We start from the raw sequence: 16,032 nt of genomic DNA, 5'->3' as shown, positions 1-16,032 counted from the left end.
CCACATTCTTATGAAATTATATTATAACTATCAGCTGTATGAAAGGGATTACTTCTTTAAGCACGTTAATGATATTTTAAATAGACTTCGCAAGGAGACCGCCGGCGGTGCTTGGTGTCCAAAAAGCCAAATAGAGAAAGGGGTTCGCGAGTGGCTTCAAGTTGACCTACAGAGCGCTCACGTTGTTACTGGTGTGCAGACACAGGGCCGTTACGATCACGGCCGCGGTCAGGAATATGTCGAGGATTACACTGTAGAGTATCGACGTCCCGGCTTCACTCGATGGCGCCGATATAACCGTTGGGACAACAAAGAGGTAAGACAAGACAGACACGGCCATGTCGATGATATCTGTAGGAAAGGGGTCAGCGAAATTTGCCAAGTTCAACGCTCCCTTTCATTGCCTCTTCGATTAATTTGTACTGGACAGGTTCGATATTTTCCATTAATTAATGTAAATATTAATTAATATAGAAGAAAAGTCCTTATATTAAAAAAAAAAAATGGATAGAAGTAACATATTTTCATTAATAACTTTTTCAAAAAAGAATTTTCTAATTATTGAAAAAGCATTCTTATACTCATTCTACAATGTAAATAATTTCTATGTATAAAATATACGGTCAATGTCTATTTTTATATCAATTAGTATACATACGAAAACTATGCTTTGAATATAGTGTATTGCATAGAAGAGAGCAATTGCGGAGTTTGATTACAACAAACGTTCGATTGTAGAAGTGTTGTACGCTCGAGAGTTTACACCGTGTCTCAATTGGAACAAACTCAAACAAATGTACGTAAACGATACGTAGAACAAAACTACAAAACCGATCGGAATCACGCGCCATGGTGTCAAATTGAAATTTTATTTCCATTGAAACGCAGGGCTCGAAGTCGCTTGTTAGTATATAGTTACAGTTAGAACTTGGCACTCGCTTAACGATCCCTAATTGATGTAACTTTTCCCGTGTCAATTATCCGTAAGAAAATTTTATCACGAGTCAAGGTTCCTCGTGAGATGGGCATAAAGAGAAACGAACAATTAGGAAAATTCAAATAATGAGAGAAAACGAAAGATAATAAGTCCCTCACACTATGATGCGCTATTTGATTGTTAAGCCAGCAATTGTGCATAAGTATATGTATAAAAATATATTAAAATATATGTATAAATTAAAAAAAAAAATGAGAAAGTAAATATTCAATTTTTACAATTTATCTCAAAATTCGATTATAAATACTCATAAAGCTGTAATTTAATTAATAATTTAATTAATATGTAATTTAACTTTTTTGTTTGTGTAACGCGGTAGAAAATAACTGTGGATATTCTTTTACATACTTTATTACCAGGAAACCAATAATCATTCAGCAACTATCTCTCAAACAATAAAGTATACAGTTTAAATAAAACATATCTTTTTACTGTAATATCAAAATCCTTCTGTTTCACGGTTGATCGGACAATATTCTCAACCTCAACTTTGAGTTCGATTTGGCGCAGCCCTCCTCCTACCGTTCGCGGGATCCAGTCGTGAAACAGGGAAGTGAGAAAGCGGCAATCGATAAGCGATCTACTCTCGTGCTGGAATTGCACGTTATGTCTTCGTACCGTAACGTATGGTTAAGCGTCGCTAAAAGTGCAACTTCCCCTTTTCGAGAGCTAGACGTTTTCAATTCCTCCCTTTTCCCATCTTTATCGGACCCCTCTTTTTCTCGCGAATGTCGCGTATTGAACCACGCATCGCTGCCTTCGACATTACGCACCTCTACCGTAAAATTATTTCTATCACATAATCTCTGTTTATATCACGATCGACGTAACGTCTGCGTAAAAATGTATTACATTTTCGATTATCCCCCTCATACGCAGCAATTTTAACTAGATTATTTTCACAATCTAGTTGATATTGATTGTGAAACAAATGATGAGATAAATGATAATAATTATATGTGTAACTACATGACAAACGTTAAATAACTTTTGTATCCTCTCATATTTTAACGCTTGTACACTCTACATCGCGCAACATTTACTTCATTATATAAAACGTTAAATCCTCCCTTATTAATAATTCACCGCGGTAGTATCAATGCGACTGATCATAATATGTAAAATAAAGCGGCGGCTAATTTAATGATATAGTCGTTGTGTTATATTTACGTCGAATAATCTCTTATCGTTTAATCGCATGCTCATATGGCACGATAAATGAGACTAAATTAAGATGAAATGAGCTGAAGCGTAGTACCGCAAATAAGTTTTGCATATATAATTGACTTCCGCGGAAATATACACGAACGTCTCGTTACGTTAATGTCAATTCAACCGGAAATTTTATACCGAAACGGAATTTTGTTGAAAAGTTCGTATTTAACGCGATGTATTATCGCCGAGATAACGTGACTGTCATCGATACCAGACGGATATTCAGATATTTCCATCCTGCATCAGGGAAAATTAATGGCGCCGCACATTTAAGCACGCATACATTCGCCAGTATTATATTAACTGATTTCAAAATTGAGATGTCTATAATAAGTGCTGGGAAATTTCCGGGCGGAATGCCCATTATCATCAAATCGCATTATAATGCTGTATGGTTCTCGCAATAATAGTCATATTATTGAACTTACAGTCAGTTGAGAAAAAAATCCATCTTTCTCGTCATTCAATATTAAATAAAATATAGATAAATTTTAAGTGACGATGTCGTTAGTCAAATATCGAGCCTCACGTTAATTGACGCGTGAAAAGTCGCTCTTTCATTTCTTCAGTCTTCATACTAATTTTATTAATATGCACGACACTAATCCGTAGGTTTTAGCCGGCAATAGTGACACCTCCACCGTTGTATCGCACAATTTGATTCCACCTATCTTCGCCAGTCAAATCCGGATCTTACCACACTCGCAGCACAGACGTACGGTTTGCCTTCGCATCGAACTCAAAGGATGCCGAGACACGAGTAAGTATGAGAAAGGTCTACAATTCAAACTATTTTACACTTTAAAAATTAAAAACTTAATATTAATATTCCAATTTTCAAAATTGATTTTCTCAGAAATAAAACTTCGCGTGTAAAAAATTTAATTTACTTTCCTACAATTTATCGTTGCACAAAAAATCACTTGTTTCTTTAAATTTTAATATCATAATTTTAATTGAATCTAATATTTTGAAAGTATAGATAAAATAAAGTTATACATATACAATTTTACTTATATTATTTAAATAAACATGTTTTATAATATATATTTCATAAAGTAAACTGATTGTGAGTAATTTTAGAGACAATTGGCGCGATGATGACAGTTGTCAATAATATGTTCATCGAAAATTCTCTTACGCGGATAAGCAAACGTTTTCATTAATAGCCATCATCTCCCGTCAGGTAAATTTTTGCGTACCTATACCGATTGCTATTCACAACAAACTCATTTGGATATTATGTAATCAAATTATCATTGAAAATGACATAACTGACATTATTCGCATCGAATATTATTACTAACTCGTGAGTACTAAAATATGAGTGTATGCGTCGCTATAACAAATCAATAAGCACGACGAACAAAACGAAAATGACAATAAATAATCCATAAATACATTTCTTGTTTCAACATCATGCTTATATGGCGCATCAATTTAATTAGAAACATTCAAAATCGCGAATATGTATTCGAGATCGAGACCATGTGTGCAATGGCGTTGCACATGGCTACGCGAGGATGACACGACAATGTTGCTCGAGTGGACACCTGACGATTAATTTCCAAATTGCAATTTCATTCAATTTGCCGAGACGCTGGTTGAGACGGCTACGAGAAAGCAGGGTGCCGTTGACTCTAACTACAGTGCTAGATCCCATTAACGTTCGTAACAGCGTTATACGGACGATCTCATTCCATAGATCGGCTTCGTACATTTGTTTTCAACCTAGTTCCAGTACTTAATGTCCCTTATATAATCAATGCACACTGTTAGCGCTCGTGCAGTATATATACGCTGAGGCAATCAGTCTGGTGGAGAAAATTTGAAATTTTCCCCGACTTCTCTCGATTTTCTCGAGTGTTATTATCAATGCATAAACACCTCCTCGAGAAAGTTGAGAATAAACAAAAAAGAGAACGATATATGAATAAAAAAAACTATATTATCTTTATTATTATTTTCATTGATACTTAATATTATAATTAATAATATTAATTATCTATAAAATAATTCTTTTTATTATGTAACTTCAAGATTGAAATGATAAATACCATATCAAAAAAAGATACAAGAATAATCTCGTAATTCTCTTGATTTTTTCTAATATCTTTGTATATATTAGCCCAAGTTTTTTTGATATCTTCAGTTTTCGCTTGAAATGTGATAAAAATCTTAAGTATGCTAACATTTCAATTTATTTTCTTTCCGCGTCGCCAGTTTTGATCTAACAAAGTAACGAATGTTAAGTATTCGTGACGCATACGAAACCATTCTCATAATTTATATACAGGTGCGTGCGTTATGTATAACAAACATGCTGTGCGCTACATCACAATGCCATTTACATAAATTTGCATACAGTTTCTTTTCCCGTCTAGGTTACTTTACCGGGCCCCTAAACTCGCAAGACATAATTTTATATAAATTCTAAAAAAGCGTCAGGAGCAGGATTGTAAAGATTAAACGATAACAATATGTACTAATAAGCATTCGTTCACTAACCGGATTATAATATATTTAGCAAAAAAAAATAAATAAAAATTCATTCTCTAAAACAGTTTTTAATCTCAATATTTAGATATGTTCAATGTATTCTTGATATTTGTTTAATCGATTATCTACATATGAATATGTATCTTTTTATTATGTTTTTCTATATTGTCTTGAAATAATAATAAAACACCGAGAGAGGTCCGATGGAGAATTTCTCGCTAAATGCTGACAACAGAAATACAGCTAAGCATCGTCAGGACATGTGTTTTTCGTGAAAAAGAAACCGTGCAATCAACTCAAGCAGTAACATTACACAAAGCAAAGTAAAACGGAAAGCACATAAAAACTTTAAAAGAAAAAGCAGTTTTCTCCTTCATTATTAAAGTAAAGTATAAATTGTTATTTCTGCTGTATAATACGAAATGTGAAAAGCAAGTTAATCATGATTAAGAAAACTCTCAGCGTTAAGCACGAAAACTCAGATGTATTAACGTTTTGATTGATTAATATTAAACTTTAGAAGAAAAAGTTTATCGGAGTAGATTATACCGCTTAAAATAGCATATATAATATATAATTAACAATTGATGACAATTAAACAACTACTACAGGAGCCGAAGACTTCTATAATCCTGACAAAGTCTGCATCAACTTCTGTGACTAGGAAAGAAATATTTGCATGAATTATTTTTCTGGGTCGCTAATGTCCGACAACAACGAGGCCGCACATGTTCGGGCGATGACGTATGTACGGCTAGCGTTGCGGCGCGGAGTCGGTAAAACGACGACATGAGAGCTTTCGCGTTATAAGAAGTATTCGGAGCGTGTGAGATCGAGCCCGACTGGGCGGGTATGCCGGATTTATGGCGGTCGTGCACGGCAGCGGGTTAAAACAACGTTGATGCCCTGCCCCGAGCCGCGGTGAACACGAACGATTACCCCCGGATCGCGGGCAACACGGCCTATACTCGGTCAACGCGATACAGAATCCACGACATTGTCCTCGTGGTATTGACATTCGCGGTCTGACAGAATACAAGTGTGCTAAGCCTCAGTTGATAGAGCGCGGTGGAACCAACGTATCATTTATTAAACCGCGACGTTACCCATGGTTGCGTTCGAGCGATCTGTATCCCATGAAGAATTATACGCGGCGAATTTAGCGTTGTACAAAATATCACACGCTTGCGATCGTAACTTAAATTGCAGATTGAGAAAAAGAGTTTTCACTCATTTCAAAGGAGATGCGAATTGATCGAATTTTTATTCTTTAATTTATTTTGAGATCTTGTTATAAAGATAAATATAATGTTAAAAATTGGAAATGTGAAGTAAATAACGATTTTCCTTGATATTGTCGCTATTTATAAAAAGATCTATCATTAAAATTAAGGTCGGAAGTTATATATATAAGACATCGTGTATACTAAATATAATATAAGAAATTAATTATATATTTTGACCTGTATCAACAGATAAAAGTCACTCTGCTATAATAATAGAGTCTATATTCTAATCGTTAATATTTCTTCACACGTGCCTGCGAAAAGTTATATATATTAACGCGAGACTTGTTAAGAATTGCACTCTCTCTCTCTGCTGGGAAATTGCTCTAACAATTCCAATGAAAATTCGCAATAATTTCAAGCCGCAGACGCGGGAAGGAGATTGCCAGTGTAGATTAGATTAGTGGATTGCCAGATTACAGAGTAGAGTCCCTGTAAGAGCAATGTTTCTGACGCGTGCTGAAATACGACGTCCTTTAATGCGTACCTTCAAAAAATGGCAGGAATATCAGCGACACATCGCTGAAATGTTCACCAGTTTACACGAACGATTCTCGAGCACGTAAAGAGTGGCACGCCAGTCGAGGTGACTTGGTTGCTTCAATTGCGGATTAATTTGACTCGCCATTTATTCCCTTATATTGCGAACGTTGTTTTGCACGGCACCATCACGTACAATTCCGAACGTATCTACATATCCCAACTGCATGTTTTCTTTAACGAACGCAATATACTTTATAGCGAGCCGTGTGCGCTAAAATCTTATCACGCCCTTTAACTTATGTATTTTTCTCTTATGTATTTTTCTTGGGAGCGCGCTCAAATATCTTGATTAAAGGGACGACCATTTATTCGAGAATGAGGTCGGCCTCCCTTATTTTGATACGTACTATGTACGATCGTACAATTCCTGTGTGCGGTGTGTGGTAGATGCCAGTTGCAGAGAACAACCGCGTGGCGCGACGAGGCGTTACGTTGTTCTAAGTAAAATTATTACCTCGGCGTCATCCACGTGACACGGAATCAGGCAAAGGTACGTTGACCAAAACTGGCTTGACCACATCGCGTGACAACGACGGCCGGCCGCGCGGACCGTATATACCGTGAAATATTAAGAGTAGTTAAGCGATTTTGAACACGACATGGCAAAGTGGGCGCACCGCGCCATTTTTGCGGTCCGTTATTAATTTCCTCGCTATACGAAAATCCAGCCGTCCGTCCCTTGCGGACGCCGCGCCGTCCGCCCGCCACCGACCAAGTCGTTTTAATTAATTTTAATTGATTAATTTTAACTAAGCGCCTTCTCCGCCACCGCCCTTCACGGCATGTTATTAAGCAACGCCACTTCATTTTCGAAGTGTATCCGAGGAACTGGAGCAAAGTGCTGCAGTTTGCGAAATACACGGTAAATTTCGGCGAGATAATATGAAAACTCACGAAATAATTTTTACTCTCAACCGTTATAATAATAATTAATAATGATACGTCTGTATGAGAAAAAAATACATGATTGAAGATGCAGTACGCGACATCGTATAAAATTTTCGGAAATTATTTTTCACCGAGATATTTCCTATTTCAGTAAAACCTTTCGTTTGTTACAACAAACTACCTTTATACTTTATACACTTTTACTTGAAAATCTGAGAGCAACGCAATTATTTAAAAATAAGAGAAAAGAAAAGAAGTGCCAACTATAGAGACAAAACAGAGCTAATAGTACTACAAAGTCAGGTGTGACGTAGAAGTTTGTGAGACGAGTGTGTTTTAAAAGAAAACTACGGTTACACAATAGTAGTAGTAGTAGTACTAGTAGTAGTTTCGTCACGCGAAAACTTTCGTCTGTTTCAGGCGGTGTCATGAGCTACACTATACCAGATGCTTCTCTACCGGAGTTTAGTGACATCTCGTACGACGGTAAAAAGCAGGACAACTTGCTGACCGATGGTTTAGGTTGTCTAATCGATGGCGAGGTCGGCGCGGATAATTACAGACTGGACATGGGAAATGGAAAAGGTAATCGGTGGGTGAACACGTGCGGGAGCGAAACATTTAAGATATATCTTTTAGTAGTTTTTGCTAGTAAAATATTGTCAGGCAATCGTGTTTCGTGGCACAATATCGCTCTCACTTCGTTATAAGTATATAATCGTGTTTCGTAACACAATATCGTGAGATAAAAGTAAGTTGAAATAAAAAGAGTTTGTCTTTCGCGATTATAAATTTCTTCGGAAACTATCCTTCCACATTCTACTTTCGACAAAAAATAAACCTCTGAAATTACCACCACGTATAAACCTTCGTAACAATTATAATATATTTGTTTGCGCTGCGATAGAGAACCGCGGCAAAGTAGTGCAATCCATTGCGTTTTGTATGAAAGTTCCTTCTCCGTTGGCTGCAGGCACGGGTTGGGTTGCCTGGCTTCGTGACACTTTCCAAGAGAACTTCGTGGAGCTCATCTTCGAGTTTGAAGCTATAATGGTCTTCGAAGCGGTACACATCTATACCAACAATTATTTCTCACGGGACGTTCAGGTAATCTTCAACTCAACTTTTGCGCAACGTATTTTCCACTCACGTACTTTCATAAATCCTTCCTATGTGCAAAGCAGAAGAAATTAAACATTTAATCACGATTATCTAACAAGATAAATCATTTATTTCATAACAATGCACATTTTTGTTGATTGACATGAGAAATATCTAAACATATTTGAAAGCTGCTTGCGTATCTTTTTGTTTAATTTCTAATCGTGAACTAAATGCATCACGAGCGTGACGCACGGTATACGAACTAACGAACAGATGAAACATTTTCGAGACATGATCAAAATTTGAAACATTTATCAAGACACATTCTATCAATTGTACTGAAAGCAAGACCGTTAACAGGATTTAAAAAATAATTACTGTTTTTGGTCAAACTGTATGTCAAAACGAAATAATTGCGCTGCATATTATTATGAACTGCCAATCAAATAGAAGATGAAACGAAGATAAAACGGAATATCCATGACAATAAATATTGTCTCTTCTATATTACAGATGTCATTTGTAGATATCAGTCCGCAAAATGTATCATAAGTGACATGATTAACGATTTGCTGATTATATAGCGATAGTTATCATCGTGTATGTATACATTTCTTTGATGTCAATGCCCTCATACAGTTTATAACACAAAAGAGTTTTTGCCTATGTATCAAAGTGCATTGACCACACGATAAAAACGAATGTAACTGCACAATAAAAATAAGCTTAAGCGCATCGCGAGTCTCCATTTTTTCGTAATATGACAGACATTGTCCTCCTTTATACGGAAATAGCATATAAAATTTATTCTATTTCTCTTATTGTGCATTTTAGATTTAGAAGCAGAATAATATTAATATTTATTACACGACAGTTGTTACTGTTCTTTCATAGCGTTGTATCTTATTTAAAATTTAGTCCCTTTAAAATATCTCTCGCGTTAATTTTGTTTCTAAATAACTTGAACATTTAACAAACAATAAATTGGATCTTTCTTGCTCACTGCTTTAAGCTTCGACCGGAACATATATTTCAATGCGAGTTTGATTTGCACAATAGGTATTTTCAAAGGCGGAGATATGGTTCAGCATCGATGGCGAGACCTATGAAGACGAGTTCTTGCCTTATTCCTATATACCGGATGTCGTGCTGGAAAACGCCCGGAACGTTTCGATCGGTCTACACGGACGGCGCGGAAGACTTCTCAAATTGCATTTGTACTTCGCCGCACGATGGATCATAATTGGCGAAGTGACATTCGACGCAAGTGAGCTTCCCGTATCTCATTTTCCACCAGCGGAGATGGACTTTTCTTTACGCATTTGGTTTCTTACATTTATACCCTTTTCGATGTTATTCCACGAAAAAACATGTTGTCGCGTTTCTTTTAGATTTCCCGCGGGTTTCTTTGGACATCTTGCATATTGCCCTGACCTAAATACTGACCTAAACAACAAGGAAAACTTTTGCGCAAATATAGATGAGCGCATACTTGACTGTGCGTAATTCGCGAATCGTAATGCTTCAAGAAATATTGTAATGAACGAAGTTATATAATTATCCAATGAATTATCTCCCTCTGCTCCGCATGCGTCCGCCGGCTTTAATTATCTCTTAATAACCATCACGTCTTTGTCTCAAATATCTACGACCACATTTCTTTAATTTTATCGCACTAATGGCCGTTTGAGTTAACGATATCGAACGCATACGATAATTTCATTTAAATCTTTATGCGAATGTGCGCACGAAGTATGTAATGTTCTTCAGCTGCAGAAACATGCGGTAATAACCGGCATAAAATTTTTTGCTATTCTTCACTTTTAATGCTATCGCAGAAATTATGTGAAAACGCTTATATTCGCGTGCATATATAACAATGTTCTCTTTTTCTATTTCGTAAAATATGATTTTAATATCTACAACTGATTTCAAAATATAAACAGTAAATACTATAAATAGCTTTTGTCCTTTTAATAAATCGCGTATAAAAACATCTCACTCATAAATCTTGGAAATTGTCCATGTGGATTCGAGTTAGCTACAGCTATTTTCCGCTTTCAGCAAATCCCTACGAAAACACTACGGAAGAAGCGGCGTCCGAGTTCAGCAACCGGGAGATTCCAGTCAACCCCGAAGTGGATCTCAACTTACAAACGAGTAAGTAACTTGCCGAGAGTGGCATTTAATTCGTATCAATCTCGTTTTAATTAAGCATCGGCTACTAGAAAATTTTCATTTCTCCGTACTATGTCTGTAAGTAGGACATCTCCAGATTCATAAGAGTACTTCATATTACATTTAATATTTTACGTTTTATTTGCTCACCAGTCTTGAGCATCTCTCACCTAGTTACGTAATAATACTTTACTCGCACACAAACGCGCTTATTTTATAGACATCACTTAATTCCGACTTTAAACCAGCCAGTTGATAAAGTTGATTCCATCTCTAATTATTGGACACATTATTGTATGAAAAATTACAAGTAAAAGCAATGATCGTTTCTTCTATTCGCCCCGTCGCTTCCATTTTAACATTTATTAGCAATATTATTTATACGTTTCTTTTAATCAACTCATAATTACATTCAACTTATAATTACATTTGAAAATTTAAATCTTAATTAACGATTAAAAAGTCAATAATGGAGATAAGTTTTTGCTCATTAAATAAATTTAATTATTCAATAACAGTGTATTAACTTAATTGAACATTTTATACCGTAAAGAATTTCATTTTATAAGAAAATATGTTTCATTTTGTAATAACATTATTATTTTAACCCTTATGTCAATACCCGGAATGTGCGACGTTGTTCAATACCCGGGTACCCGGGTACCCACCTGTATATATATATGGGTAAAATTTTTAATGTTTGCATGAAAATTTTTTTATAACCGCCCGGATCGTCGCTATTTGAACTTTTTACTATCGAAATATGCAATGAACTTTTTGTTTCAATACCCGGAAGTAAAAAAATTATTGTCTTGAAGTTTACCTATTTGATTCTAATACCCCAGGGTACCCGGGTACCCACTTTTAAGAATATGAGTTTTATTATAGTTATTGACTAAATTAATTTATAAATAATTGTTTTGTATTAATTTATTATTCCTATAATCATATTAATTATTTATAAATTAATTTAGTCAATAACTATAATACAACTCATAATTTTAAAAGTGGGTACCCTGGGTATTAGAATCAAGTAGGTAAACTTCAAGACGATAATTTTTTTACTTCCGGGTATTGAAACAAAAAGTTCATTGCATATTTTGATAGTAAAAAGTTCAAATAACGACGATCCGGGCGGTAATAAAGAAAACTTCATGCAAACATTAAAAATTTTACCCATATATATGCACAGGTGGGTACCCGGGTACCCGGGGGTATTGACATAAAGGTTAAATAAGTATTTTCTTATAATCTCGATAATATGTTTTAATCTGTCTGATGTTAGTTTGAATCTTCACTCTTTGATATAATATATTTTGATGTAGATATAATATTTAAAATAGCGTAATCTTTAAATTTTCCGTAACGTACGTATTCAGTCCACTTTGAAAATGCGCGACATTTATTCAGCTAACTTTGTTGGCGAAATGGGGCCGTTATTCTTTGTCAAGAAGAAGATGCGATTAGGAAAAGTCATTGTCCGGCATAGCAGAGAAAGAGATGCGGTTGCACTTTATAATTCACGTAGCAACTTCCTCGTAACGTAAACAATTAGTCGGGTTAAGAGGCAGCGCATCTGAGGTAAGAAGAAAAGAAAACAGGAGGAGAAAAGTAAGGTCGACTCTCTCTAACATAATTACGTATATCTCATAGTTTGTGCCAACAACAAATCTTACGCTGCATTTTCCAGGCCGCAAAACAAATTAAAAATATGCATTTTCCACTTGAATCATTGAGTATAATCAAAAGAAATTGCCTATCCGGATGAAAAATTAAAAGCCGCGGCGCATAGAAGAGTAAATGGAAGAGTAAGGAATATCGACAACCATATTATGTGTAGGCGGCAAACTCCTATATGTTGATATATTGAAGTATTTTTAGTGGGAACACCAGTGTTTCTATATATAACAGTTTTAATCTAAACCACAGTTTTCCGATACTAACCACGAACATAAATACTTTAGGTCCTTTTTCCCTTCACGCGATATGCCCCAAAACGTATGATAAAAGCGCACGCGTCGACCGTTGGAACAAGAAATAAATAGAACGTAATTTGTCGCCGGAATAGATAGAGGAGCGTGCGTGAATACGGAGAGGTAAATTACGTTACGAAAGGAGGACGAGAAATGAGAATAAAAAATGATAAAAACTTATAACACAGAGGGACCGGGGGGGGAGCGAGGAAGATACAGATAACAGGAAATGCAGCAGATAAATGAGGACGCGGGAGGATGTTGGGAAGAATACTCGATTACTATACGGCATAATTATACGGCTCTCTGATATACCCCGCCGTCCGCGAATCCTATCCTCCTACCCCAGTCGAAAAAAATAGACTGAGCACTCTCCCGGTTCTCCATTATAAATAAAGGAAACGCGAACGGGTCCTCAAATAAAGCAGCCGCGAAATCGCCCGACCGCGCAAATGCAGCACGCGCGCGCTAAAAAAGACGGCCACGACGCGAGGAAAGGGCGACAAAGGGTAAAAAACAGAGTAACTAAAAACAACATGTAAACCGAGCGTCCGCTTTACGGTGGTCTGAATTCAAAAGAACGGCGGCCGTCGGTCGTGCTGGTACCTAATATTATATAGTTCTTGCACGCAATTTTTTGCATAGTTTACGAGTGGGGAAAACTAAAGAAAGCACAGCGCTTTCATAATTCAAGTGTCGATATTCGCGCGATCGATTATGCGGATTAGTCAATATTTGATTCAGCAGAGCGGAAGCGAGAGGATTAGATTCATAAAAGGCACGAGCGAAATAAGGCAGCCAAGAGAGAGAAGCCCGGACAGAGAAAGCAGTCGACTCCGTAATTACATATCTCTGATAGACTGTGCAAATGCCAAATTTTATTCTTCATCTTTCTCTCGCAATTTTCAGATATTTTCTCTATGGTCAGCTGCAAATAAAGAGGCAAATGTAATTATTCATTTGAGGAAATAAAAGAAGATATACATAGACGCATATATTATATAAAATTGTTTAAAAACTATGTAAAAACCTTCCTGTTTATTGGCGCACTTAAAATATCATCCGTTTACATTTGTACCTCGCAAGTATTAACAGTGCATGAATATTAAAACGAATATTATATGTTAATGTTTCGCTCGGGAGATCAAAAAGGGGATAATTTTAAATGTACTACTCTGAAAATTTTTATGATAAAAGAAATACACAACACATATATCAAAGAGCAGATATTTTTATCTTCCGCTTCATTTTAGTGACAGACTGAAAACATTTTTGAAATAGTTTTGTTAAAAATAGCTTCTTTAAAATTTCAACCTACCTATCTCCGTGTGAATGGCTTAAACACAATAAATGAAGGAATACGAAATTAAACAAGATAAATAAAAAAATATCAGAGCCGGACAAAAATAATCGATTCGGATGCAATAGCATCGCACCAAAACAGCGCTCGAAAATCCTATCATCCAATACGGGCGATATGAAATCCGCTAAATATGAAATCCGGTTCGATGTATGCGGTTGCAAATAAAGCACGGTAAGCAACGATAAGCTGTCTGTCATTGCTCGATCGAAAAAAAATATAATAGGCCGTAGGTATGTAGGCAAACAATGCGTCACGTTGAAAAAGCAAAACTAAAAATTGTAAGGAAAAAAGTAGACGATACTAACAGACTTAAACGCTATACATGTGCATAATGCTGGATTCACAGTTTTCATGGCACACAGTTTTCTCTCTTAATACCGTTATCCGTTGTTCTCTCAAAAACAAAGGATAAAACCGCAAAAGGAGCAAAAAACGAGGAAAATGGGAGCACGAGCGAAGGAGGTACGCGTGAGCATAAAAGTGGGAATTAAAAGCGTTTCTGCACTTTTCTTGAGGCAATTTTCTTTTTCTATACGTTGTACGACCGAGGAAACGTCATTTGAAATCCAGATTTCTTCATTCACATTGGCACTCGTACAGCGATTCTTTTTTAAACTAAGTGCAAAATTAGCATTTTAACAGTCATTCGATCGTTACGGTTTTTTAAAATCTTTATTCGCCTATTCTGTATACGTGATCATAGAAAAATCGTCGAACGATTTTGATCACCACTTCCAACCGAACTTATTTTTTTCCATTGCAAAAAAATCCGCGCAGTCGTCCTGCCGTAGCTTCGGGACACTTGGCACGGACAGTGTACGACAAAGGATAAGCACCGCTTTTGCGATGTAAATTAATAATAACGGTTGTAAAGAAAGGGAATTTAGCTTCTTTTATGAAAAATAAAGTATTTTCCGTAAAAAGTTTTTAAATTCTAGTCATTAGTTTAGAGAGAAAAATATAGTCCGACTTTGAAGATAGATAAAATGTGTATTAAAAAATATATATCTTGTCACGTTGTTCGATGTAGCAATGATGTCACGTATTCCGTGTATCCCTATAAATTTGTATAGTTACAGCACCAGGAGATGGCCAAGAATATCTGGAGGTACTGATAGGTGTCCTCACTGCCATTATACTGCTGCTCCTGCTGGTCTTCTTCATCATCCTATTTTTAAATCGACGACAAAAACTACAGAGTTCCCCGACGGTGTTAAAAAATCCATTTGGTTTTGCCATAAATATGAAGGTAGAGAAAAATTACGTTTTATTCGAGATTCAGAAATAACTAGCTTGAGATGAATTGAAATAAACTGAAGTTTTACGATTTATTATAGGGTCTTCTGTTAAATCTAACACCCGGTGGGATGCTGACAGCGGAAACTGCCAATCGCGTTTCACCTGACATGCCGGAAGACGTCAGTATGCACGAGTCACTTACGATGGAGCAATTTAATTCGCCGCTCGTCAGTCCCCAATACAAATCCACATATGCGATCGTAGCCAATTCCGGTGAGTAAGCATTAGCGTTATGCTAATTGTCTGCATACTAATCGCAACTAATAATAACGCGCTGCCGCATGCTAAAAATGGCCGTTGCTATCGGGAAAAATGGAGAATGAACAACAACGGTGCCGTTTTTCAGAGACCCCGAAAGATTTCAAGAACATAGAAGTTTCGGAAGAGAATGTACGGCTAGACGCAAGACCGGAATCCGCGGTCGGTCCATCCAGCTGTTCCTCGTCGCCGACTAACTCGCCGGCTCGTCACTCCCAACATTACAGAACCCTTCAAAGTTATAGCAGTCCAACTAGGAAACTCAATATCGCGGTTACGCCCAATCACCAAAGAGACGTCGATCAGGTTCACTCGAAACGCTGGCATACAGCGCCAAAGGAGAAGCACAAGGTGCATATTAGTTGTATATCGTACAATTTGTCGGTGCATTTGACTGATTGCGCCGCGCGCGAGGGCAAAGGAAAAGTA

The 16,032-nt window shown here is 36.5% G+C and overlaps 1 protein-coding gene and 1 long non-coding RNA gene across 6 annotated transcripts in view; one reads left to right on the top strand and one right to left on the bottom strand.

Moving 5' to 3' along the window:
• LOC143896528 (uncharacterized) overlaps positions 1–16,032 on the bottom strand; it is a 201,236-nt gene that overhangs the window by 133,455 nt on the left and 51,749 nt on the right. The window contains exon 4 of one of the 2 annotated variants that reach the window (XR_013256685.1): positions 8,541–8,597. The exons of the other annotated variant lie outside the window; for it this stretch is intronic. This is a non-coding gene — a long non-coding RNA (uncharacterized LOC143896528). Of the gene's footprint in view, positions 1–8,540; positions 8,598–16,032 lie in introns of those variants that run through there. 2 annotated transcript variants of the gene reach the window in all.
• LOC143896526 (discoidin domain-containing receptor 2) overlaps positions 1–16,032 on the top strand; it is a 116,117-nt gene that overhangs the window by 96,190 nt on the left and 3,895 nt on the right. For 2 of the 4 annotated variants that reach the window (XM_077404430.1, XM_077404429.1), the window contains exons 4-12: positions 85–316; positions 2,825–2,972; positions 7,849–8,013; positions 8,402–8,535; positions 9,592–9,799; positions 10,597–10,692; positions 15,120–15,295; positions 15,384–15,558; positions 15,692–15,954. In XM_077404430.1, the coding sequence (XP_077260556.1) occupies positions 85–316; positions 2,825–2,972; positions 7,849–8,013; positions 8,402–8,535; positions 9,592–9,799; positions 10,597–10,692; positions 15,120–15,295; positions 15,384–15,558; positions 15,692–15,954 (1,597 nt within the window). Of the gene's footprint in view, positions 1–84; positions 317–550; positions 1,622–2,824; positions 2,973–7,848; positions 8,014–8,401; positions 8,536–9,591; positions 9,800–10,596; positions 10,693–15,119; positions 15,296–15,383; positions 15,559–15,691; positions 15,955–16,032 lie in introns of those variants that run through there. The other 2 variants (XM_077404431.1, XM_077404432.1) reach the window with 2 other exon arrangements.

This window comes from Temnothorax americanus, unplaced genomic scaffold (assembly GCF_048541705.1).
Source record: "Temnothorax americanus isolate GAGA-0224 unplaced genomic scaffold, ASM4854170v1 Scaffold19, whole genome shotgun sequence".
NCBI lineage: Eukaryota > Metazoa > Arthropoda > Insecta > Hymenoptera > Formicidae > Temnothorax > Temnothorax americanus.
The sequence above is the reverse complement of the archived record's forward strand: the minus strand, read 5'-3'. Positions and strand labels throughout refer to the sequence as shown.